Source organism: Vicia villosa, unplaced genomic scaffold, assembly GCF_029867415.1.
Source record: "Vicia villosa cultivar HV-30 ecotype Madison, WI unplaced genomic scaffold, Vvil1.0 ctg.001147F_1_1_1, whole genome shotgun sequence".
In the NCBI taxonomy this organism is placed as follows: Eukaryota; Viridiplantae; Streptophyta; class Magnoliopsida; order Fabales; family Fabaceae; genus Vicia; species Vicia villosa.
This window is the reverse complement of record NW_026705503.1, coordinates 122,391-148,443: the sequence shown is the minus strand read 5'-3', so window position 1 is coordinate 148,443 and position 26,053 is coordinate 122,391. Positions and strand designations below refer to the sequence as shown.

At 34.2% G+C, this 26,053-nt stretch overlaps 6 protein-coding genes across 6 annotated transcripts; 2 read left to right on the top strand and 4 right to left on the bottom strand.

The window, feature by feature from the left end:
- Positions 1 to 250: 250 nt before the first annotated feature.
- LOC131633606 (uncharacterized) lies at positions 251 to 1,144 on the top strand. The gene is made up of 2 exons (XM_058904308.1): positions 251 to 391; positions 497 to 1,144. Exons 1-2 carry the CDS (start codon positions 251 to 253, stop codon positions 1,142 to 1,144), a joined length of 789 nt encoding a protein of 262 aa, XP_058760291.1.
- Positions 1,145 to 2,765: 1,621 nt separating this feature from the next.
- LOC131633601 (uncharacterized) lies at positions 2,766 to 6,454 on the top strand. Its single transcript, XM_058904304.1, has 7 exons — positions 2,766 to 3,133; positions 3,923 to 4,063; positions 4,144 to 4,509; positions 4,641 to 4,886; positions 5,128 to 5,220; positions 5,492 to 5,692; positions 5,946 to 6,454. The coding sequence occupies exons 1-7, from the start codon at positions 2,813 to 2,815 to the stop codon at positions 6,159 to 6,161; spliced, it is 1,584 nt and encodes a 527-aa protein (XP_058760287.1). The 5' UTR covers positions 2,766 to 2,812; the 3' UTR covers positions 6,162 to 6,454.
- An 86-nt stretch (positions 6,455 to 6,540) lies between these two features.
- LOC131633602 (cytochrome P450 716B1-like) lies at positions 6,541 to 8,690 on the bottom strand. The gene is made up of 4 exons (XM_058904305.1): positions 8,082 to 8,690; positions 7,532 to 7,970; positions 7,263 to 7,450; positions 6,541 to 7,093 (listed from the first exon to the last, which is right to left on the bottom strand). Exons 1-4 carry the CDS (start codon positions 8,571 to 8,573, stop codon positions 6,791 to 6,793), a joined length of 1,422 nt encoding a protein of 473 aa, XP_058760288.1. The 5' UTR covers positions 8,574 to 8,690; the 3' UTR covers positions 6,541 to 6,790.
- Positions 8,691 to 10,229: 1,539 nt separating this feature from the next.
- Positions 10,230 to 12,098, bottom strand: LOC131633618 (cytochrome P450 716B1-like). Its single transcript, XM_058904317.1, has 4 exons — positions 11,598 to 12,098; positions 11,042 to 11,480; positions 10,772 to 11,001; positions 10,230 to 10,691 (listed from the first exon to the last, which is right to left on the bottom strand). Exons 1-4 carry the CDS (start codon positions 12,087 to 12,089, stop codon positions 10,389 to 10,391), a joined length of 1,464 nt encoding a protein of 487 aa, XP_058760300.1. The 5' UTR covers positions 12,090 to 12,098; the 3' UTR covers positions 10,230 to 10,388.
- Positions 12,099 to 12,224: 126 nt separating this feature from the next.
- On the bottom strand, positions 12,225 to 16,808 carry LOC131633610 (probable disease resistance protein At4g27220). The gene is made up of 3 exons (XM_058904311.1): positions 13,737 to 16,808; positions 12,474 to 13,514; positions 12,225 to 12,360 (listed from the first exon to the last, which is right to left on the bottom strand). The coding sequence occupies exons 1-3, from the start codon at positions 16,806 to 16,808 to the stop codon at positions 12,301 to 12,303; spliced, it is 4,173 nt and encodes a 1,390-aa protein (XP_058760294.1). The 3' UTR covers positions 12,225 to 12,300.
- Positions 16,809 to 23,103: 6,295 nt separating this feature from the next.
- LOC131633617 (protein FATTY ACID EXPORT 5-like) lies at positions 23,104 to 25,812 on the bottom strand. The gene is made up of 3 exons (XM_058904316.1): positions 25,483 to 25,812; positions 24,428 to 24,515; positions 23,104 to 23,412 (listed from the first exon to the last, which is right to left on the bottom strand). The coding sequence occupies exons 1-3, from the start codon at positions 25,679 to 25,681 to the stop codon at positions 23,340 to 23,342; spliced, it is 360 nt and encodes a 119-aa protein (XP_058760299.1). The 5' UTR covers positions 25,682 to 25,812; the 3' UTR covers positions 23,104 to 23,339.
- Positions 25,813 to 26,053: the final 241 nt, after the last annotated feature.

Sequence of the window (26,053 nt, the reverse complement as noted above, 5' to 3'; positions counted from 1 at the left end):
TTAGTGAATGAAATGTCCAAATTTGTCCAAAAATATTTTCGAAGATGCATATTCGTAATAACACTTATTTGAAGATGCTATCACTTATGTTAGCATTCCAGATTTTAATGTGGATGACTCCTTTGTTTGGAAAAATTCTGTTCATGGGGATCTCAATTTCAAAACAGCTTACATTACTGTTATTGAACCCAATCCTTCCAAAATATGGCCCAACTTTCTTTGGGATAAAGACTCACCTCCTTCTCACTCAATGGTGGTTTGGAGATTCATGCATCATAAAATTCCAACTGATGATAACTATGCTATTAGAGGTTTTAGCTTACCATCCATGTGTTCTCTATGTCAATCTAATTCTGAAACCATGGATCATCTGTTCTTTAGCTGCAATTTTGTATCTAAAATTTGGAATTGGCGTGCAGACTCTTGTGAAATTAACTTCAAAATTTGTTCCTTTAATGACTGCTTGAAGATGATTGATAGGAACTGGTCTACCTAGGCCTTGGCAGTTCTCAAAGCTAGCATCGTTAGTATTTTCTATCAGGTTTGGAGGGCTCGCAACAAAGTTAGACATGAGAGCTCTAAAACATCTTGGAATTCGTGTGTTGCCTCCATTGCTGCTCAAGTGAAACTGGATGGAAATCTTTCTAGCAGAAAATGCAACAACAACATATCTAATTTTGTCATGCTTAAAAGATTTGATGTCAATTTAAATCCATCAAAGACAATTGATTCCTTTGATGTTTTATGGACCCCTCCTCTGCAAACTTGGATCAAATGTAATATTGATGGTGAGGCTAAAGGGACTCCCTGGAAAGCTGTCTGTGGTGGCATCTTTAGAGATTGCCATGCTAATCATGTTCTAAGTTTTTCTATGTTCCTTGGCAACGAACCTCCTGCAAATGCTGAACTCTTGGCAGTCATGGTAGCCATGGAAAAAGCTATGGAGCTGGAGCTTATTAGGTTCTGGTTGGAATCAGACTGCTATATTGTTGTTAATGCTTTCTACAACCATGCTTTGGTCCTGTGGAATCTCCGATCTCGTTGGCTAGTTTGTTGGGCGTATATGATGAACATTGATTTTAGAATCACGCATGGAGGCCAATTTTTGTGCGGATATTTTCGCTGGCATTGGTTTAGATTGTAATTCTATCATTTGGTTCCAACATGTTCATGATAATATTAGGAAAGATTTCTTGTTAGACAAGAAAGGTACTCCTAGAACTAGAATATTTTCTTAAAGAGGTTTTGGCATAGTCCCCCTCTTCTCTTGTTCTCTTCCTTTCTTATTTATAAAATCTTTCCTTTTGTTTAAAAAAAATTGTGTTTTACGCTCAACAAGTTTTATGAAGATGCATTGTCAGATAGATTTTAACTCATATACTTCGCGCAAGAACCTTCACTCTTCCTTCTTCATTTGTTACATTTTCACAAAACTTTTTCAAAGAGTTCTGAGAAAAATTCAAGTGTGTCATTTTTCAAGCTTCAACACTACTTTAAGTGCATTGCAATCCACTCAAGATTTTCCACAACAACTCTCAATCGGTAAGTTTCTCATTTTTTTTCTTTCTATTTTTGAATTGTGGTGCATGTATTAGGTAAAATAGGTTATTTAAAATGCATTAGTTTGTAGTTACATTAAAGTAGGTACTTATTTAGACATGTATACAAATTTGTTCGTGTTTAGGTAGGGCATTGTCTACATTTTCAGGAATTTATACAATTGTACACTTTTACAGAGATACATCTTTGATAGTATCAAATAAATTTATCCGAGCGAACGCATAAATATCTTGCTAGTTTTCTAAATAAAAGGAAAGCGTTACTCCCCATATTTATATATACTTTTAAATTTAATTATCATTATCTCTTAAATATACTTTTAACAATGTTTTTTATGGTTTAATCAATAATTACTCATAGAATTTAAATATATTTCTCTTATATTTTCCAAGTATTAGAAAATAAAATTACTTTAACAAACTTAAAACAAAATACTTCTAAAGTCCTTCCATTGATAAACAAGATACTAAAAACAGATATAAGAAAAACCAAAGGCAGTTTAAAACAAATATAGGAAAATTAAAGTATGCGTAGTTTTTGCTGCAGTTTGAATAAATTTGATAGATTTATATTAAAAATTTCAACTTATATTATCTTAATATAACAAACAATTAGAAATTTTGTTAGAGAAAATCCCTCCAATTGATAAGGAGATTCTGGTAAAGGACAAATCATTGTAAACTAATTTCAATTATTTTTATCCGTCAGATCAGTTGATAATTATATAAAGACTTTAAATACAGAAATCTGTGACATTTTATTTGTTCATTTTTAAATGATAAATTTCTGCCATTACCAAGTTATTATATGATAAAGGAGAATGTGCGATATATGTCTAAATAGGAGATTAAATAGATCTTAGTTTTAAAAAGTTTTTTCATGAATCAGAATTTTCAAAACTGGGCGAAAAATTTATTGCGCATGCATTGCATTGTATTGTCACGATGATATCATCTCCTCTTAAAGATGATATTAACCGCTTATTCATTTTAATATTAATAACATAATAATTATTTTACACGTGTAATCTAGTTTACGTAAATCCAGAATAATGAAATCATATTTTATCCATAAAAAACAATAAAGGTATTTTCTTCGATTATTCCTAAAATATCTAACAATAACAATTTTTAAAAAATTACCACTCCTTAATAATTATTTAAAAAAATCTCAATCTAAAACTCATGTTATTATAAATAAAAAGGTATTTGTTGACTCTAAAAGTGTTCTATTTTGCCACAACTCAATTTCCATGGCTGCTTCTTCTTCCAAGCTACTACTACCATGGTTACTCGCCACGTTCCTCGTGATCCTCACGTGCCTTCAACCTTGGACTGTGAAATCCCCGTTTCACCCTCGCGACTTGCTTCCTCTGATGCCGAAGCAAATTTCGTGGCCGATTTTGAATTCGCTTCATAGCGCTGTTGATCTTCTTCCGGTTTTTGTTGGCGCTGTTTCGTCTCAGGTGAATACTAATGAATGGAAAGGTGCTTGCTTTTATAAGAATCAGGCGTGGATTGAGTTTCATAATAAAACTGGCTCTCAATTTGGTGGGGGAACCGTTCACTTAAAGGTGCGTTTTTTTGTTACGATTTTGGTTTAATTTCATGATTTTGAATTCTGGTTCGTTGTTTGTTTAGCTTAATTGATTGTTCAGATTTTTTGTTGAGACTTGTTGTTTGATTGTATTGAAATTTTGTTTTTACTTATTAAACTAATTAGAATGAAGATGAAAATTTAGTTAAATTAAACTTGTTTAGTTGGCACTTAGTGTAGGTTTGGTTTCACTTTTGGATGGAAGAACAAAAAGTGTTTCTTTTGGTATAAAGTGTATGTTTGGTTTAGGTTTTGGAAGAGTCAAAAGCAATTTTAGATGTGTAAAATTGATTTTGGAATGATTTTGAGTCTAAACGAGATTTTAACATTGAAATTTACTATTCTACTCACTTTTGGATGAATTTATCAAAAAATAAATCACTTTTATTCAAAATCAATTTGCTCAAAATCAAAATTTTTCACCACAAAACCAACCACACACTTAGTCCTATGAAAGTCATGAAACATATAAACAAATATTTCTCATGCTCATGAATCATGATATATGTTGCAGTTTTTTTTACTTATATAATAGAGATCCTTAGGGGAGTTGGTTGTGTAGCATTATTTTCTTAATAATAGGATTCTTAAATTATCAGGGCTTACAATATTTTATCCATATAATATAATTTTCCATGATATTTAGATTCAGTTATATGTGTGTAGTAGTTCACTGGATTTAATCTTATGGCACTCAGTTTTTGTAAAACATTGATATTTGGGATTCAAAGGAAACTGATTGATTATTATCTATATGCTGATGTAGGTTAGCAATGCTCATAGTTGGACATGTTTAGATATTTACCTTTTTGCAACCCCGTATCGCGTGACATGGGATTACTATTTTCTGGCCCGGGAGCATACACTTGAAATCAAGGAATGGGATGGGAGAGCCGAGTACGAGTATGTAAGTATCCATCTTTCTTCATTACAAATTTACAACATCACTAAGTATAATGTGTTGAAAGTTACCCTTTTTGCAATCAGGTAAAAAATCACGGCTTATCAATTTTCCTCTTGAAAGCTGGAATGTTGGGGACCCTTCAAGCACTTTGGGAGGTCTTCCCTTTATTTACAAATACTGGATGGGGAGAGAACTCAAATATCGGGTTTTTGGAGAAACATATGGGAGCCTCTTTTGAAATACGCCCTCAGCCTTGGGTTACGAATATCAGTGCTGCTGACATTCACTCTGGGGATTTTCTTGCTGTTTCAAAAATTCGAGGTCGCTGGGGTGCTTTTGAGACTCTAGAGAAATGGGTTAGTGGCGCTTATGCCGGTCACACTGCTGTTTGCTTAAGAGATTCAGAAGGAAAGCTTTGGGTTGGAGAGTCAGGACATGAGAATGAAAAGGTAAAAATATTTAAGTTTAACCTATTGGTTCACAGCATGATACATAAAGTAAAACTCTTTTGAGTGTGTGAATGAGTTAAACCTGTAGAGATTTCAAGTCTGCTAGTGTTTCATTCCTCTCTTGTTTGTAGGGAGAAGATATAATTGCTATGATACCATGGGATGAGTGGTGGGACTTTGAACTGAATAAAGATGATTCTAATCCCCATATTGCTCTTCTTCCTTTACACCCTGACATTCGTGCGAGGTTTAACGAGACTGCAGCATGGGAGTATGCCTTGAGTATGGACGGAAAACCTTATGGTTACCATAACATGATTTTCAGTTGGATAGATACTTTAACTGCAAACTATCCACCTCCCTTGGATGCTAATCTGGTATGAATTTATGAAACTCTTTAAATTTCCAGTTAATCTGTGGTGGCATTCGTAACAAAGAGACCATTTCTAGTGGAGAAAAATTTTCAAAATTTCAAATTCCAGTATCATAAGCTCTTTTAGTTTTACTCATAATTGCTTGTTTGTCACTCTAGAAGACACCATTTCTAGTGGAGAAAAATTTCATTCACTTTAAAAGAAGCCTTGAATTTTTTTTAGCATTTACCTTGCTGCTTTTCAGGTTGCATGTGTTATGACAATTTGGACTCAACTTCAACCTGAATATGCTGCAAATATGTGGAATGAAGCCTTGAACAAACGACTTGGAACTAAAGTATGCTACAACCTTTACTTGCTTCTTGCTCCAATATGTGTCTTTATGATACTATAGTACTATACTAATCATTTTTGGCTTTTGACAATAAATTAAACCGTTGCTTTTATTTTTCTAATATAAATCATAAAATTCCTATGACATGATCTACTGCCTAGATTAGCAATCTTTTTTCTGCTCTTGATATATTACATTACATATAACTTCTCTGCGATAGTTTGGAACAACCCCGTCAACTCTTATTGCCTTTTTGTGTTTCTTCTTTCTGCAGGAGCTTGACCTTTCAGAAGTTTTAGTAGAAGTTGAAAGGCGTGGATCATCTTTTGATGAACTACTGACGGTTCCAGAACAGGATGACTGGATCTACAGTGATGGAAAGTCAACTTCTTGTGTTGCTTTTATACTTGCAATGTACAAGGAGGCAGGATTGTTTGATCCAATTGCTAGTTCTATCCAAGTGACAGAGTTTACGGTGAGTTTGTCCAACAATCTGGTTTCTATGTTTTGGATATTTTCAATTTCATCCTGCACAAAGTTTCATTAGAACCATTGACCATATTCCACACCATCTTCATTAAATGAAATCATCTAATAGTTTGTTGAACATGGCTGATATCAATCCACAATTAATTTTTGTTTTACGACTTCACAAGGTAATGATTTTTTTGTAGATTTTTCTTTTCTTGACCAGGTTCTTATTGGCTTGTTTTTGGTAATGAATGCAGATAAAAGATGCTTACATTCTCAATTTTTTCGAGAACAATTCTAGCCGGTTGCCAACATGGTGCAATGACGGGGACACCGTGAAGCTTCCTTATTGTCAAATCAAAGGCAAGTATCGGATGGAGTTACCTGGATACAATACCATGCAACCATATCCTCACATGAATGAAAGGTGCTCATCTCTTCCCACAAAGTATTCCAGAGCCGAGAATTGCTAGCAGTCTTCACTTCTTTCTTCCTATCCATTTGCAGATTGCTTCACCTTATTATTTATTCCAATTGTTTTTGGGATTATTTAGGATATTCCGACTGAATAATTAGTGTTTGTATTTATCCATTTGTTTTTTTAAACTACGACAAATTCATCATTGTATATGTTCTCGCAACTATGTTAGATTATTCTTGTAATTTGGATTACGTTTCTAGGTAGATTAAAGATTATGTAAATAGATAGAACTTGAAGAATATCTGTATATCATACAGTATAAATGTTCCCAGTGGTGCAGCTTTATTTGTCTTTAAATAAATTAGTCCAACATTGAATTAAAAATTTGAAAATTATTGAACGGTAAGTTGCTAAAGTAGTATGTTTATTGTTTACTCCAATTCTGCAATGTACATTTATAATCATAGTATTACCTGCTTACCTAGTTATTGGCGGGGTGTGTGCGAGGGTTGTGAATTTTAGATTACGGAGTTCGATTTCAACTCATAAGAAAAAGTTGCTTTACTCTTCCCTTACAACAAGTTGTCCTAATAAGATTTAAACTATAAACGTTTATAGTGATTTAACATATATTATTCTAGTAAAATCTTATTAGGGAGACCAGAAGTTGTTGAGTGAGAGCTAAGATAGTTCCCTTGGGCAAAGTTCAATCAGTAGACCTTGAGATGGCATTGGCATTGGATCCCTGCTGAAGGAATTATCTGAAAGCAGCTTCCAACTGAACTTTGTTACAAGGTAATGAATTGCCACCAGAGTTTCAACCCTTGCAAACTCATATCCTGGACATATTCTTGCTCCCCCTCCAAATGGGACAAAGCAATAGGGTGGTGTAGATGCTTGGTTTTCAAATCTACTTGGATCAAACTTCGATGGTTCTGGGAAAATGTTGCTGTCCATGTGAGTCATCGATGTAACCCAAAAGATCTATAAAACAAGAAATGTTTATTGTTAATTGATTGCATGGAAAGATGTTCTTCATCAATGACAAATAAGTAGGACTGTTAAAAAAAACTGTCGTGAACTGATAATCACACTTAAGGGGTTGGTTTGTTTCCTGAATCGAAGTAAGAAAAATACTCGTGAGTTCATTTACCTGCCACCCTTTGGGTATAATGTATCCATCATATTCAATATCTGTTGCTGTTTTTCTGAACCCACCAAAGATGGGTGGAAACCTTCTAAGAGTTTCCATAACTACTCTCCAAGTGTACTTCATCTTTGAAAGGTCTTCCCATGTTAGAGGCTCTCCCAAAAGCTTGCCTTTTGCTATTTCTTCATGTTCTGTAAGTGCAACCATATAATCAAATTATATAAATTTCTCTACTTCGAAGAATCACTTCAGGCACACAATTCGATGCATACCTTGAAGAACAGCTGCACAAATAGCTGGTTCATTAGCCAAAAGCCGGATGACAAAAGTGATTACAACAGATGATGTATCATATCCTGCAACCATGACAAGCATAGCGTTATGGATAATTTCCTTCTCAGTTAGAACTTGTTTTCCATCTTCAACCATGCTAAGCAAGCAACTGATCAAGTCTTGGCGGGGATTGGCACCATTTTTCTCGTGTTCGTCTTTCTTCTGGTGCACAATCTCCTTCAACAGGTTTTGGATTCTTGCACTTGCCTTGAGGCTGCGGTTGTAGAGCGTGAAAGGTGCATTAACTGGTATTGACCACATTCCTTGAATCATTGCTTGAAAGGGTTTCATGAATTGATCTCTTTGTTTTGCACTCTCAAGACCAAACAGAAGAGAGCAAATTATGTTGAATGTCAGAGTCTTCATCAGAGGCAATACCTATCAGAAAAAACAAAAAACACTGTCATGACCGATCCTATATTATCATTAGTTAATACCAATGTCTTTTTTTATCAACTTCTGATTTTGTTAAGATTTAAGACAACATACCTTGAGCTGCTGCTTCCCTTCCCAATGCATCTGAATGTGCCTCTTAACTTCTTCATCAATTTTACCAACATACTGCTTCAAAGATTCCGGCTTCAAGAATGAAACAAGTGCATCTCTGACTCTGCTATGATCTTTGCCACTCAGTTCAAGCAAGTTCCTGTCACCCAATATCATCTTAATGGATTGTGTTTGCTGGTTAACAATAGTGTCACCGCCATTTGCAAATATAAACTTATTTGCAGCCTGACCATGAATCAAAACAGTTGGTGTTCCAAACAGGCTTAGCTTTGAAATAGGACCATACTTGTTGATTCTGTCTTCAACCCATTTTTCTGCAGTGTTGGATCGCATGGCACGGAGAAGGCCAAGGCTTTGACCAATAATGGGAATTCCAAGTGAACCTGGAGGGACCCTTTTGGATGGTTTGGTTCTTCTTAGCAGAAAGATAACTGGGATGAGTAAGAGGAGAGCAACAAGGAGAACAGTAATCATGGTTTGATGCTTTCTTTTTTCAGATTCTGGAAAATCTTCATATGTGAGTCTTTATTGATGCTGTTATGATAGGATTTGACATTTTCTATGATTCCTTAATTGGAGTATTCAAATGAAAACAAAAGCCGGCTGTGTACATTATTAAATTTTTTGTCATCTAGCATCTATCTATTTAACTATTAAAACTTGTGTCCAGAGTGCAGCTGTCAGCCTATTATGTACAATAACAAAATGCAACACTGACATCTAACATGCCACGATACAGACTCATGGATATTACACTTAAAAATATATACACTTCGACACGGACACTGGAACACGGCATAATATAGACACTCTTGACACCGATAATTTCAAGAATCTAGGACACTGACACCGTTACATAAATGTTAGTATTTAACTTTTATTATCCATCTATAATTTTAAAAAGAAAAATATTCTAATAAAAGCTATTGTCTTTATCTTTCATGGATAACCTTACTTCAATACATATTTAATCCTTTTAGATTTTAGATGTTTATGAGAATTGTCTTACAAAAATGTATAAGGTGTGATAAGTAAAAACAAACAACTTTTTTTTGAAATACTTGTCAGTATTGTCCGATACGTATTGTATGAATGTTATGCGAGTGTCGGAATTTGTTTCAAAAAGTGTTGAAGCAAAGAAAAAACCTATTTTTTGAGACACTTGTTTGACTTTTTCAACACGTCGTACGGATGTCATACATGTGCCAAACACCGACACGTGTTGGACACTGCGACACGCCTATTTTTAAAGATGTCCGTACTTAACTCCTTCATTGATTGCTTCGACACATCTCTAAGGTAAGTTTTTTTGAGAAGCGTGAAAGTAAACTGGAATGAGTAAGAGGAGAGCAACAAGGAGAACACTAAACATGGTTCAAGACTGTTTTCAGGTTATGGAATATACTTATATGAAAGTGTCTTGTGATGCTTAGGCTTTGACATTTTCTTTGATTCCTTAACTTGCATATTCTGTGATTCCACTATATCTTTTATTTGGCAAATGATAAATAAGTGTCGAAGTACATTGTTTAACAAGTATAAAAAGATATAAATTTGTATAGGAAGTTGTGTATTCAATATATTAGAAATAGATATAGATAACATAGTAATGAATAACTTATATGGTTGACTTTGTACCCAAAATAGCAATTATTGTTGACTAAAATATTTATAATTATTGCATAAAAAAAGATTTCTAAATATTGAGACAATGAGATGAGATTTAAACACAAAAGTTAAGATGCTTACATCATCAATTTTTCAGATAAAAATTCAAGTCACTTGCCAACATGATGCAACTATGGAGATTCCATGAAGCTTCCTTATTTTCAGATTAAAGGAAAGTATCGATGGTTACAATACAAATGCAATCATATCCGGACATGAATGAAAGGTGCCTTCAACTCTTTCTTACTAATCATAGGCTGATTGCTTCTCCAGATTATTTCTTCCTACAACTTTTGGGATTATTTAAAAGGTTCCAAGTGAATAAGTGTTGTTGTTTGTTTCATAACAAAAGTACAACCGATTCACCATTGTATATGTTCTCACAATTCATATTAGGTGATTTATGTAATATAACTTACATTGCTAACTAGATTGAAGAATATGCAAAGAGATGGAACAACTTGAATATCTGTACATTATGCAATATAGTACATATCCTCCTAATAAGATTTTAACTATAAAAGTTTACATTGAAGTTGAGCACAAGATATACACTAATCTACATAACACACTATTCTAGTAAAAATCTTATGAGGGGGACCAGAAGTTGTTGACTGAGAGCTAAGATAGTTTCCTTGGGCAAAGTTCAATCAATAGACCTTGAGATGGTGTTGGCATTGGATCCCTGCTGAAGGAATTGTCTGAAAGTAGCTTCCAACTGAACTTTGTCACAAGGTAATGAATTGCCACAAGAGTTTCAATCTTAGCAAACTCGTAACCTGGACATATTCTTGCTCCCCCTCCAAATGGAACATAGCAATAGGGTGGCGTAGATGCTTGATTTTCAAATCTACTTGGATCAAACTTTGATGGCTCTGGGAATATTTTGTTGTCCATGTGAGTCATTGATGTGACCCAAAAGATCTATAAGAAAACAAGATTTTTATGTTAACTAGAGTGCATGTGAGAATTTTATCTATGATTGACACTAAAGTTTCATTTACCTGCCACCCTTTGGGTATAATGTATCCACCGTATTCAATATCTGTTGTTGCTTTTCTGATTCCACCAAAAATAGGAGGAAACTTTCTAAGAGTTTCCATTGCTACTCTCCAAGTATATTTCATCTTTGAAATGTCTTGCCATGTTAAAGTCTCTCCCAAGACCTTGCCTTTCGCTATTTCTTCCTGTTCTGCAAGTGCAAACATATAATCAAATACATAGATTTCTCTACCTTGATGAACAGCTTCACACGCACACAAGTCGATGCATACCTTGAAGAACAGCTGCACAAATATCTTGATCGTTAGCCAAGAGCCGGATAATGAAAGTGATTAGAATAGCTGACGTGTCATGCCCCGCAACCATGACAAGCATAGCATTATGGATGATTTCCTTCTCAGTCAAAACTTGTTTACCATCTTCAACCATGCTAAGCAAGCAACTAATCAAGTCTTGGCGGGATTTCGCGCCATTTTTCTCGTGTTCAACTTTCTTCTGGCGCACAATCTCCTTCAACAAGTTTTGTATCCTTGTACTTTCCCTGAGGCTGCGGTTGTAGCTTGTGAAGGGTGCATTGATTGGGACTGACCACACTCCTTTAATCAATGCTCGAAAAGGATTCATGAGTTGATCTCTTTGTTTTCCACTCTCAAGACCAAACAGAAGAGAGCAAATTATGTTGAAAGTTAGAGTCTTCATCAGGGGCAATACCTATCAGAAAAAACAAACAAATAGTTGCATAACATTTTTTTTTCTAACTTCAGTCACAAGTTAACACCATGTCATTTTATTAGCTTAAGATTTTTGTTAAGATTTGTAACAACTTACCTTGACCTGCTGTTTCCCTTCCCAATGCATCTGAAGGTGGCTTCTAACCTCTTCATCAATTTTACCGACATAGTGTCTCAAAGATTCCGGCTTCAAGAATGAGACAAGTGCACCTCTAACTCTGCTATGATCTTTGCCACTCAGTTCAAGCAAGTTCCTTTCACCTAATATCATCTTAGTAGACTTTGTTTGCTGGTTAACAATATTGTTACCGCTGTTGGCAAATATAAACTTATTTGCAGCCTGTCCATGAATCAAAACAGTTGGTTTTCCAAAGATATTTAGCTTTGAAATAGGACCATACTTGTTTATTCTGTCTTCAATCCATTTTTCTGCAGTGTTGGATCGCATAGCACGAAGAAAGCCAAGACTTTGACCGATAATGGGAATTCCAAGTGTACCTGGAGGGACCCTTTTGGATGGTTTGGTTCGTTTTAGCAGAAAGATAATTGGGATGAGTAAGAGGAGAGCAACAAGGAGAACACTAGCCATGGCTCAGGACTTCGTTTTTCAGGTTCTAGAATATCATGATAGGAGAGTGTTTTATTGATGCTTTTATAAGAGAGATTTGACATTTTCTATGACTACTTGAAGTTTTCAAATGAAAACTAGCCGGCAGGGAACATTATTCTAACTTATATCATCTATTCTTTCTATTTAAGTAGATTATGTCATCTCATATTTGATCATGATCATGACTGATTCAGAGGGACTGTATGGATACATCTTGAAAGTCCTGATCTTCACTTTCTTCATTTTGTGCCTGAAATTATATATGATTATCACTATATATTTTAGAACTAGAAAATAAATAGAACAATATATTTATACTTCAAACTTGAATAGCACATGCAAAGAAAATTGAGGAGCAAGTACCGATTGAGTTTGTGAAAGAAGGTAAGCAAACTGTTGAGGGACCCTTCCAAGCATTTTATGAAAGAAAGAAAGCATTGTTTCTTCCATGAATCGTCGTCTTTCTTGCTCAGCTTCCAGTTTCAGTTCTATTAGTTTTCGCCTTTCCCTCTCAACCTGCAAATCTAACTCCATCAACCTTCTTCTCTGTCTCTCCGATTCTAAATTTGTTTCCAACTTGCTAACCCTCTCTTGTATCTGAGGATTAATATCAGTAGTGGCGGAAAAAGTACTAGTTGAGCCTGAGCCTAATCCTAATCCCATTTCACAAACATCCCCTTTTGTTTGTAAATGTATGGTTGAAAATGGAGTCTTTTCCTGCAACCAAGCACAAGTATATTTGGGACAGTTTCTCGCTGTATAATGTTCCACATTTTGCTGCAGTTTATAAGGTCCTTTAGAAAATTCAGTGATGTTTGGCAAACGTACGAGTTTCACCTCTCGCAATTTTGGAAGTACTAAATTCTGTTTGTTTTCTTCTGGCACATGTTGACTTCTATCATCTTCATTGCAAAAGAAAACCTGTTCTATTTCATAACACTCCTCTATAGTAATAAATTCTAGTTCACGAAATGGAGAAGGCAATGATTGAGAGAAAAGGAAGTTCAAATTGTTGCACTGAAAGACATGAACAATGGACAGTAGAGGGAAGCGCATTGAATTATCTGAACAAACTATTTGCTTCAACTTCTCACACTTGCTTACAACAAGTTCACTCAGCTCAGCTAGGCTTCCAACAATAGTAGGAGAGAAGATGGTTTCCAAGTTTCTACATCCAACCAGAACCAAACTCTTGAGTTTCTGGAGGTTGAGAACATCTTTTGGACCCTTCCAAATAAGACTCAACTTGGGTAAATCCTTTAAACATAAATGAGATAAGTTTGAATTCAATGGCCCTTGTTTTACAGCTTGCAGTTGGAAAATACCTTCTACCATGGAATTCTCAAAGGTGAGATATTCCAAGGCTAGGACAGGTTCTTCGCTATCAGGAAAGACCACTCTCTCCTGCATCGAAACCCCGTCAATTTTAGATCACCATGCTCATTAGTTAATATACCACACTTATAACCATGCATGTAATATACCTGAGTTAATCTCGAAAAGTAAAATATTTGACTATGAACCTCAAGTTTTCTCATAGCTTATTAATGTCTTAAAATATATTATGAATAACGATTTAATGACTCAATTTTTTTTATGTGAAGCTAAAAATATTTGAATCCTTACCTCAGTGGCCGTGAGACATTTCTGTTGATCTGAACTGAGCAAAGTCTTGTACATAAGGTTGGTTGATAAGCGAGGACATTCTATGCATTCTATCTCTTTCAAATTTGGCGACCTTGAATGACAATAGTTTGGGAAAATGTCAATAAAATTCAACAGTGATACAAGTGAGATTCTTCTTAAAGCAATGAGATTGACGTTGGCCTTAATCTCATTCGCACTATTCTTGTATTCGTGTGTGCCAAATACATAATTTAACCCAAAGTTGTACCATATAACTATCTTCTCTAATCTCTCCAGACTTTGAGCAAAAGAGATTGGAAAGATTGATTCTAAACTATGGCATCCGTGCACATGAAGAATCCTTAAATTTGGGAACACTTTCAAGGTAGGACTTGGATTACTAGCACTCTCGTCTTCTTCATATTCTTCTGCTATGATATGCTTCAACTTACTGCAATCAAATATTTTTAATTCCTCTAGTAGCACTAAACGTCGAGCAATGGCAGGTACAAAAAGTGATGATGTTAGCAATGGACACCACTGTAATCTGAGAATCTTAAGATTACACATATTTGAATTCCTTGGAAAAGATATGCTACTCAGTTGTGTACAATACTCTATCTGCAGGTCTTGTAATTTTTCAAGAGAGCATTGGGAAGTAGGATCATAGAAAACACGTTTAAGACCATTCATCCATATCAACTTCAACGTAACCAACTCAAAGAATGCTGGCAAATTGGTATTTGTAGTATCAAGGAGGCATTCTATCTCTGAACAAGATTCAAGTATTAGTCCAATCAACCCATTCATGCCCCCTCCTTGATCCATGTGGGGCACGATGTTTTTGCATCCTCCCCGAAGATGTCCCATGTAAAGGTGCTTCGATCTCAGAAACAAATCTTTGATTGAAGATGAATCATGAATAAGAGCAGATGCATCAAACCGGTCTATGCATAACGCTCTTGATGGCACATGATCTTCTAGATAAGCATCTATGAGGAATCTACAGTTTTCCCTGGACTTGTCACATACAATTACATATCTATGTAACCTTGGTAAAGAGATAATCGGTAAAGAATCATCTTCAACTCTCCATATATACAATTCCTCTAGCTGTGTACACTTCCTTATCACTTCATAAGGGTTGTTCTTCTTGATGCGACAAGTGTAGATATCCAGTAGTCTTAGTTTCTGCAAAGTTGTGATTCCTTGTGGCAGCTCATCGAAAGATGAACTGCGCAAATCGAGAATCTCAAGTCTTGTTAAGCTTGCCAGTATAGAGATATCGCCTAAATCATATCCTCTTAGACAAAGAGTCCGTAGCCTAGTTAATCTCTCTATTGATTGAGGCACGGCAAAGATAGACAATGATGAACTCAAGTAGCGCAGCATATACAGATTGCGCCATGTGTAGTAAAATTTTGTTATCCCCAAGACTTCCAGCATTTGCATCTTTCCAAAATATTCATTTGGTAATTGTATAGAAGATTCATCTGTGGAATGAAGTAGAAGAGTCTTGAGTGCTGTACACTGTAATTGATCAATAGGAGGAAGATTTTCCATGCCCCATAAGGACATTGCAGCGATCTCTTTTACATTTTCTTCTACTGCTACCGATGTTTTGGTCAGTACCTTAATCGCTTTGCCTTCTTTTGAAGCAATCCATAAGGCTGCATCCCGAACCAAGTCATGCATTTTCACAAATTCTTGTTTACCACAAGGTTGCAATAAATGTGAATCTTTAAGGATGTTCATGGTCACTTGTATCTCTCTTCTGACTTTCTCCATTGGTCCACTAGTCCCGGCAGATGGTCCAAGTCCCTTTATGTACCTAACCAGATCTTCCATATTGATCTCATAATCTTCTGGAAACATCGAGCACAACAAAAAGAGATTCTTTGAAACTTGCTTTGTCAAATTGTCATAGCTTAACTTGATACAAGCATAACAACTACTCAACACTTCTTCAACATCAATTTCCTCTGATTCCTCTAGTTTAAGCAATGCTAATTCCCACTCTTCAACTTTCTTCCCTCTTAACATACTTGCCATAGTCACAATTGCAATTGGGAGTCCTTTGCATTTCTTAGCAATTTTCCTTGGCACATTCTTCAACTTCAAGGCATATGGTGAGTCATCAATGATATCTGCACACCTTTTAAACAAAGTCCAAGCTTCCTCTTCATCCAAGAGAGACAGTTCAACCGTTGTTTGACAGTTCATAGACACGCATACATCTCGACCGCGAGTAGCTAGCAAGACAGTGCAACATGGTGGAATCCCTATGGCTTCAAAATCAAGCTTCTCCCACACATCATCCAAGATCACAAGAGGCCTCTCAGCTTGTAAGCTTGTTGAAAGTCTTTGTGCTCTACCAAATGTTGTCTCTTCCCTCAATATCAAATCCAAACTATCTGCAATTTGACCTTGGATATTCGTCACTTCGGGATTGTGAGAGACAACAGCCATAACAACTTTGTCGAAATGTTGCAACTCCTCAGCTTTCTTCCCGACCTCTTTCACCAAAGTGGTTTTACCAGATCCTCCCATCCCATGAAATCCAATCATGTTACATTTTCCATCTTTCAATGCCTCCATGAGTTTATCATAAGAATGCTCAGTGGACTTGGAATAGACAAAGTTTTTGGATGAGAAGTATTTCATGCCAGGAAGTTCAGTGCGCCTAGAAAATGGCTCAAATATGCAGCTGCTATTTAGATTCTTCATTCTCTTTGTTACATTCTCTACTTCTTTTGCTAGAAAGTATTGGAAAGGTACGCGGTAACACCCTTTGTTATCTTTAGTTTTTTCTTCAAGCTTTTCTGCATCTTTTAAGACATTATTAACATCATTCATCCACCTCTCGACAGCTTCCTCAATTATTTCGGTTTTCCTTCTGGCTTCTTTCATGCGCTTCTTCACACTCTTTTGGGTTACAATCAACTCATCCTTTTGATCATGAAGACTTCTAACGATTTGGTTGAAACCGAATACGTAACGAGCATTGTTTAATATAGGGTCGACCAAATATTCTGCAAGCTTAGCTGCAATGGAGAGTGCAATTTCTGCCATATATGAACGGAAAAGCTAGGCAACCTTATATTGTAAATTCAAATCATGGTAATTAGTTGAATATAATGCATACAAGTATTGGTTAACTACAATAGCAGAAATTTATGTTGCAACTCAAAGAAGTGATGCCATAGCAAAATACAATTTTCATGATTCATTTGTAGTTTACTGGTTAAAAATAGAGCTAATTAAACACTGATACTAACAAAAATATAAAAGCTGGTTAGAAAAAGTTAGAAAAAGTTGGTAAATACGGTATTTAGTTTGTTGACTGATAGGTACTGGTAAGAGTGTTAGGATCAATTAGTATTGATATTGTATTAATTGTATTGATTACATTACTTTATACATATGATTATAAATAAACATTCAGTATGCATTATGCAAAATTAATACAATTCTAATATGGTATCATCAATAGTTAAGATTTTCATGATCCCTTTCATTTTGCCTCAGTAACCTTGCTGTTCATAATACACAAGGCTACTGCGTGTCTTTTTTCTCTGCCACCACGCGTCCAATCACCGGTGTGACGCCATCACTGGTTCTCAACCCTCCACCGAACCCGTCGACGGAAGCTCGTCCCCAATCGACGCCTCACGCGCGCTACGAAATCAGTTTTCGGCACGTTTTCACCCCGTTAGGTTGTTCGTCGCGTTCGCCACTATCTTTCCCACCAATCTCATGGGAAATCACTCTGCCCCCGATTCCACCACTTTTACCAAAATTCCACTCATCCCGTGCCAGAAACTAACTGGAACAACCAACTACAACATATGGGCTGGTGGTGTCAAGCTATGGTTTCAAGGTCAAGAACTTGAAGATCACTTGACCAAATAATAGAAAAATATTTTCATCGTCCATCGTACTAAATCGAAGCAAGTCGATGCATCTCTATGCACCGTGTTATGGTTTTCCATAGAACCTAATCTCCAAGCGCAGTACGAGTTTTTTCTACTTGTTATGAGGTTTGGGAAAATGCTAAGAAAGTGTTCTCCAACGATGTCCATCGGCTCTACAGTGTCGTTCTTCGCCTTAACTCTTTGAAATAAGCGCAGTGCAAGCTTATATTAGTAAGCTTGATTCTTTGAAGGCTAATATTTCATCCCTAATGCCTTTTATAAGTGATGCAACAACTCATGTCGAACAACGCAACAAGTTTATTGCTCTAACAAGCTTAGAACAAGTTAAGGTTCCAAGATTACTTTGTTCCGCTGATCCATTCATGAGGGTAACAAGACTTTTTTCTGATATCCAAATCTTGCTTTAATTTTGTCCCACAAAATCTTGGGATCTTTAGCATTTGAGTATTCTGTTTGCAATCCATCATCAAGGTAGTGTTTGATTATTCTGTTCACTTTTGAAATTCTCTTTGCCATTTTATCTGGGTCGTCTGTCAATTTTCCAGAATTTTCTCCTTCAATAATTTTGTTAAGTCCCTCACATGCAAGGTACTCTCTTAAATTGTTGTTTCAGGTTATGAAGTTGTCCCCAGTTATGCTTAGAATTTTAAATTGATGCTTCAAATTTGACATGATTATATCTAAAATTCAGATGAACATAATCAATATTTAACGCATAAACAAAAAACCAATTTATTTAATAACAATGATTACAAACACCCTGACCTTTTTATATTCACAAATCTTTATTAATAAACCAAGCTAAAATTAATAATGGCAAAACAATCAATATCATTAATAGTATAAAATCTTTACCTAATTCTTTATGCTTGATAATATTGATAAATAACAAAATAATGGCAAGTAGATTGATGAACAAAAGAAGGAATTTAGTCATTTGAAGAAGATGGATGAATATGTTGAGAATGATGTGAAAGTTATGAAAGAAGTTGAAGTATTTATAGAAGTAATTTTGAAAAATGGCCGTTGTATTACGGTCGGGAAAAAAAATAAAAAATAAAAGAAAAGGGTTAAGTGTGATAAAAAAATATCTAGCAAAATTTTAAGTGTGTTAAATATCTTTTAGATGTTATAAGTGTTAAAGATAATTATAAGATATAACATATAAAGTAAATGAACGTATAAAGTAAATGAACACATATGATAAAAATTAGTATATGCATATGGGATTTTAGACCTCCACTATATATAAAAGTTAATATTTACATATGGAGTTTTAAACCTCCAATTAATATAAAAGTTAGTAATTACATATTGGATTTTAAACCTCCACTAAATATAAAAGAGCAATTGCATATGGAGTTTTAAACATCCACTAAATATAAATGTTGGTAACTACATATGAGATTTTATATCTCCACTAAATGTAAAGGTTAGTAACTGCATATGGAGTTTTAAACCTCCACTAAATATAAAGGTTAGTAACCGTATATAGGTTTTAAACCTCCACACAAAATTTATAATAAAAATAGCCACAGTTATTATAAAGCACTTGACAAGTTGCCAATTTTCTATCACAACAAGTAAAATAATAATAACGATAATAACCACTTCAGTTATAAATCACTTGACTTGTTGCCTGTTTTTTTATAACCGGGCAAAATAAAAATAGTAATAAGATTTAAGAGGTAAGTGTAGAATATATTTTTAAGGGTTAATAGTCATTTGCCCCCCCTGCAATAGTAGCGAGATTCGGTTTACCCCCCTTTTAAAAAAAAATTTTGGATTACCCCCCTGTAATATTTGGGTACCCCCCTAAACGTGTAAAAAGCAGGGAGTAAAATCAAAAAAATATATTTTACAGGGGGTAATTTTCCCTCTTAGGGGGCAAAAGACTTACAATTTTAATATTATAAGGGGGTAATGCAAATTTTTTTTTTAAAAGGGGGGTAAACCGAATCTCGCTACTATTGCAGGGGGGCAAATGACTATTAACCCTATTTTTAATGTAGTATAAACTTCTGATAGAAACGACCGTGCTGATAAAGTGTTGAGAAAAACCAGATATTTGAATCTAACTTTGTTAATATTTGTGAACTAATATGATAATATTAGTTACTAATATAGTTATAATATCAAACTAAGAGAAAATGAAGAAGAAAGTAGAATTGTAACACTTATGTCTTTCAAAGTAAATTGGTGTTTATTTTTAGGGTTAATACCTATTTTACCCCCTGCCATATGGGGCGTAGTTGAAAAATCCCCCTGCCAAAAAAAAGTTTCAAAACATGCCTCATAAAATTTCAAAAGTTTGCATTTGAACCTTTATCACGCCACATCATTAAAAAATCTGATGTGACATTATTTTCTATAATTTTTTAATAAACTTATATGCCACATCACTAAATCATGAAATGGAAAGGGTCAGTGAGAGGTTGAAGGAGGTGAGAAATGCCAAACGACATGGTGGGCCTGGATCCACACCTGATGCACCATTGACAATTGATGAACATGAAGGATCTGGTTGGAGTGCATCAAAGAAAATCTCAAAGCAGAAGTGGAAGGGAATTGCTAGGCGCATGACTCAGTAGTTGTGCACCATGGGGGACATTTTGTGTGCCATTATGTGATTTCAATTTGACTGTTTTAATGTCTTTATGTTATGCACATTAAGTGCCATTTTGGTGATTTCAAATGTACTGTGTTATTGTACTTATGTTAAGCACATTATGTGCCATTTTGTAACTCCTACTTATCAGAACATATTAGTATCATTCCAAGCTTTTAATGATGTGACATTTTGGTACCCATCCAAGTTGTTAATTATGTGCCATTTTGGTACCATTCCAAGTTGTTATTTATGTACTTGTTATTGTCAATATTTTGGAATCAATCCAAGTTCACTTGGTATTGGCTTAACTAAAACACATGAGAATTTCATATTTTGGTATAATAAAACACATAAGAATTGAATAACATAACAAATGTCATTTCCATTGTAATCTATTTCAATACAACCATACACCTTCATAAAGCCATTACAACACAGACAAATAAATTGTCACATAAACCAACATGACATAACATGAACCAACATAACAGAACATAGACAAAATTCAATAACAGAAGTCTTACAAATTAACACATAGACAAATTATTTGTTACATGAACCAAGAAAGAAAACCCATAGACAAATTAACACAACTAAAAGATAATTCATCTTCTTTGTTAGCACATCAATCTTTTTCTCTATGGCTTCCATCTTTAGTGAGAAGTCTCTCTCAATTTTGCTCATTCGTTCTACAACTCCTACATCAAGATGCCCAAAATCTCTTACACCGCAAAATTCATCATCCTAAAGAAATGCGTTGCAGTCGTCTTCTTTACCCCACAGCTTACACTTCCAGTATTTTCTTCCTGGATTTGAAACCGATTTTGAAACAAATAACTTCATGGAGACATTGTGGCCACATTTGGGAGTTACTCTTCCATTTGAAGATAAGCTTGAGTTAGATGAAATTCGTTGACTCATGAAGAAAAGATTAGAAAATAGATGAAATTTGTTGACTCAAAATGCAAAACGCAGCAACGAAACAAGAAGAAGAAAGCTTAGATGAACAAGAAGATGCTTCACGAATGTGAATTAGGTCAACAAGGTCAAGGGTTTATGAAGATAAAAAGACTAAGGGTATTTAGGTCTTTCCATTTCATGATTTAGTGATATGGCATATAAGTTTATTAAAAAATTATAGAAAATAATGCCACATCAGATTTTTTAATGATGTGGCGTGATAAAGGTTCAAATGCAAACTTTTGAAATTTTATGAGGCATGTTTTGAAACTTTTTTTTTGGCAGGGGGGTTTTTCAACTACGCCCCATATGGCAGGGGGTAAAATAGGTATTAACCCTTATTTTTATGAACAAAAGGAGGATATTTATACTAGTAGAAATATTACTATTACATTAAGTAAATAATTGGTATTATTATTCTATCTTTTGACAAATTATACATCACCAATAATTTGTCATTACTATTTTAAATTTGACAATTTAGATAGATATTTCTAAATAATAATAATAGTAATTATTTTCTTATTTAATATAACAATGACAAATTATTGATGATGCATAATTTGTCAAAGATAGATAGTTGTTGTGAATTCAATTCCAATAACAAATTATAAAACAAGGGAAGAATAAATAACAAGGAAGAAGAACACAAGAATTGGTTATAATTGCTATTCTTTTACTTTCTCTTAGAAAACAAGATTACAAGAATAACAATAAACCTCTATCACCCTAAATCAGGATTTGCAGTGTTGCAATGATGAGAGACTAGTATGCTATTTATAATAAAACCTAACATACTAAGTAATGGACTTTTTCCACAAGGCCCATTACACAAGCCAACTTGATAAACAAGTTAACTTAACAAATTAGGGTTTAAATACTAAAACCTAATTTAACATGCTAATAACCCTAGCATCTTCAACACCTGCATGCTCGACCCATCTTCGACTACAACATGCACACTTCGACATCAGCATGTGAACAACCTTTGACTTCATGCTTAACCATGTCGAACTGTCGAACCAAGAAGCCACCCTTAGACTATACTAGAGTTCGATCCAATATCTCACAATAGTAATACCAATTATTTACTTTGTGTAATAGTAATATTTCTACTAATATAAATACCCTAATTTGATTCTTATAAATACCCACCAATTTATTCTGAAAGACATAAATATTATCATTCTACTTTCTTTATTTTTTCTTATTTTGATCTTATAACTAGATTAATAACTAATATTATCATATTAGTTTATAAATATTAACAGAATTAAATTCAAATATATGGTTTTTCTCACCAATATAAATCAAATTATTTTCATCACAATTATTCATTTTAAAAGTCTCACATCATTTTATTCAAAAGTTAAAATAATATTTTTATGTAAAATTTTAAAATAAAAGAAACTATTTCCATAATAAGATATTACATATTGATAAATGAACTATAATACAAATTAATAAAGAGAATAATTGTTATCCATTGTCACTTCAAAATATTTTATACAGTTAGTACATCAAAATTATTTTAAAGTGATTCTTTATATGTGATTAAAAAAAACATTTACAAAAATCTAACGGCTATGATTTAGTGATAATATAAAATTTTCTTTATACTGTGTATTTCAATTAAATTAATTTTTTAAAACAAATAAATAATTCAAAAGCAACACAACATACCAAGGCATCCTAACTCAACTATGATTTGCGAAATTACAACACTTCAAAATTAAATAACACTTCTGTCTAAAACATTGAAGATGTGCACAAAACCTAAATGTATACAATAATTTGTCAGATTTCAAATAAAAGGTAGAATCGCACAAGGAAATGGAAATTTGCAAATAATCATGTAATAGGTCATAAATCATAATACATTTCATTAGTAATTTTCATCGAATTTGTGAATAATGTAACAACCAGTCTATTTTGCATTCAGGAAGATCCCAATGAAAAAAAAAAAAAAACCAATTCTCTACATACAACAACGACAACTATCTGTTCGAAACTTTGAAATCACTAAGTACAACCATCTAAATCATGTAGGTCACTCAACATATATGAATTATAGTAATATGATGAATCACTTTTTCATCAGTCAGCCTTAGCAGGTATATGATTGCCACCAGTTGCTAGTTTGAAGATATAAAACAGAGTCATGACGCCGCTGCAGGAAAAGAAAACACAACAGTCTTTAACTCCAGATACAAAAACAATACAATGCATTTCTTAGGAAGTGCAACCGATGCATATCTCGCCAGCAGTAGTTTAGAAATATCAAACAACCAAAAATATATAAATGTCAAAAAAATGCATGTATTAATTAAGTTAATAAAGCTATTAGGACTAGCAAACAAAAAATGGAGCTTGATTCCTGAAGAGTCATATTTAGAAAACAATATATAGATCTTCAAAACAACAAGATACTAAAATAAATCGAAAAAGAACTTGCGCTAAACAAGGTCATGCTTAAAATGTATAGCGTAGATGTTCAAACTTTGATTAGGGCTATTGTGTAGAGTGCTTAGATAATTCAAGTGACCCAACAACACATTAAGAAATAAGTTCAGGGCTATTGTGTGGAGTGCTTAGATAATTCAAGTGACCCAACAACACATTAAGAAATAAGTTCAGATAGTATATTAGATTTTGAATCTAACTCAACCAGTATTATCAAATAGCGGCCATGGCGGTGCTATGGCGGATATACATTTTTAGACTCGCCATATTGATAAATATAGGCCGATATTGTAGGTTTTACCGCCATACTCCACTATAACAGCGCTGCAAAGCGGGGTTCTCCACCATAGACCGCCATCGACAACACTGAACTCAACCCATAAAACCAGTTTGTTTGGCACAATAACTGCCAAAACTGTACAAATTCTATTTAAGTCATATCCATAGCCAACATTATATTCAATTTTTCTCCTAAGGGATGATAACAAACTACAGTTTTCCTTGTATCCTGAATAAACGGAATGGTGAATCCTTCGTTAATTAGAAAATAAATAGTAAAAAGAACAAAATCACATCAGTGAATGCATTAATTCTTCATAAGAGAAAAGTTCATCAATTTATGATCTACAAAACAACAAATTATCCAATAATAAAATCTTGTGTAACTTAAAATTTAATCCCTACAAAAATAAAACAAAGTATAATCAATCCTTTTTAATTACCTTAGTCCTGCAATAATACCAGCTGGCATAATCTTTGATGTTTGCAAGTATCTCTGCCCCATGATCCAAGTTAGTGCGCCTGCACAAACTGTTTTGCAAGACACAAATTAGAACCGAGAAAAATTACTTCGAAAAAATATGAACAATACCTAAAAATGAAGCAAAATAAAGTTTACACAATCATTGGTATGACTAGCGTTTTAAATTATTTTAAAAAAGGTCACGACAAAACAATATCGGAATTCGGAAGGTTCTGATACCGATACTGTTATTCACCGTTTTTAAGATAAAAAGGTTAATTCACACCACGACAACCGTAATCAGGGTCGTAACACCAATATAGACTGAAATCATGGAAGCCTTTACGCGATCAAACCGCGACCGTTATTTAAAAGTAGAAGTCAAACATTTTTAATGTTCTCACTATTCTGTATATAATATATGAATCCAATCCTTATTTTAATGCATTGATGAAACTCCAATCCAAATATTCAGACACAATATGTAAGGAACCAATTCAAATAGAAAAAAAATATCCACAAAGTACCTAAAAATGTTTCCCAAGACACAACTTAGAAGTGAGAAAAATTACTTTGGAAAAATATAAACAATACCTAAAAATGAAGTAAAGTCTCAATAACACCAACACCTCTTTAAAAAAGTGCATTCCTGTGAGCGCCGGTGTCCAAAACCGACACTAACACTGTTAATTATTTATTCATTTTTTTCAAATTATTACGGTGTCAACGTGTCAGTGTTGATACCGTGTTTCCCGTACCCGTGCTTGAGCAAAACTACTTAGCACCAACACCTCACCTCTGAAAAAAGTGTATCCGTGCCAATTTCATAAACACTACACTTGTGATTGTGATTATGTTTAATTTATTATTTTTTCAAATTATTAGAATCTATCAATCAGTGTTGTCGTGATTCATACAAAAATATCATCAAATCATGATCTATATATCATTACAACAAGTTCTAAATTCAGAATCAAGGATCAAAACAACATCAATCATCATGAAAAAACTATTAGTAACAAATATAAAACATACGGATCTCAATAGCGAGAGCAAGGAACGAGTTCTTCCGCTTTCCGAAGGCACTGAGACTGAGATAACCGGCGAGGATGAGAACCAAACCGGTGCCGACACCTCCGGCGAGTGAAGCGGTGCTTCCTTTTTGGATGAAACCGAACAATCCTCCACCGACTAATGCCAATCCGTAAGGAATCGTGAAACAGAAATCGTGCATTTTTCTTTCTCTCGGTTTTCTTTCCTTCGCAAATGAACTTTGATTTTTCGGGAAATTTGGGAGGAAATTGAAGTGAATCGGGAAAAAAGATAGAGAAGAAAGAAAGTCTCAAATTGAAAAATTCAGAGATTGTGTGCTTAAAGGCGCGTGGAAGCCACAGGTCAACTTCATTAGGTGAAATTATATCTAATTACGAGATTACCCTTTTCTAGAACCCATGCTTTTTTTTTTATTTGAATTGATCAAAACTCACCCTTAATTTTTTTGTTTTTTGTTTTAAATGCATAATTGAAAATGTTGTCAAATATATTCGACTAAATTTTCTAAAATTGTTATCGAAAATATTGTTCACGAAGACTTACTGTTTTTCTT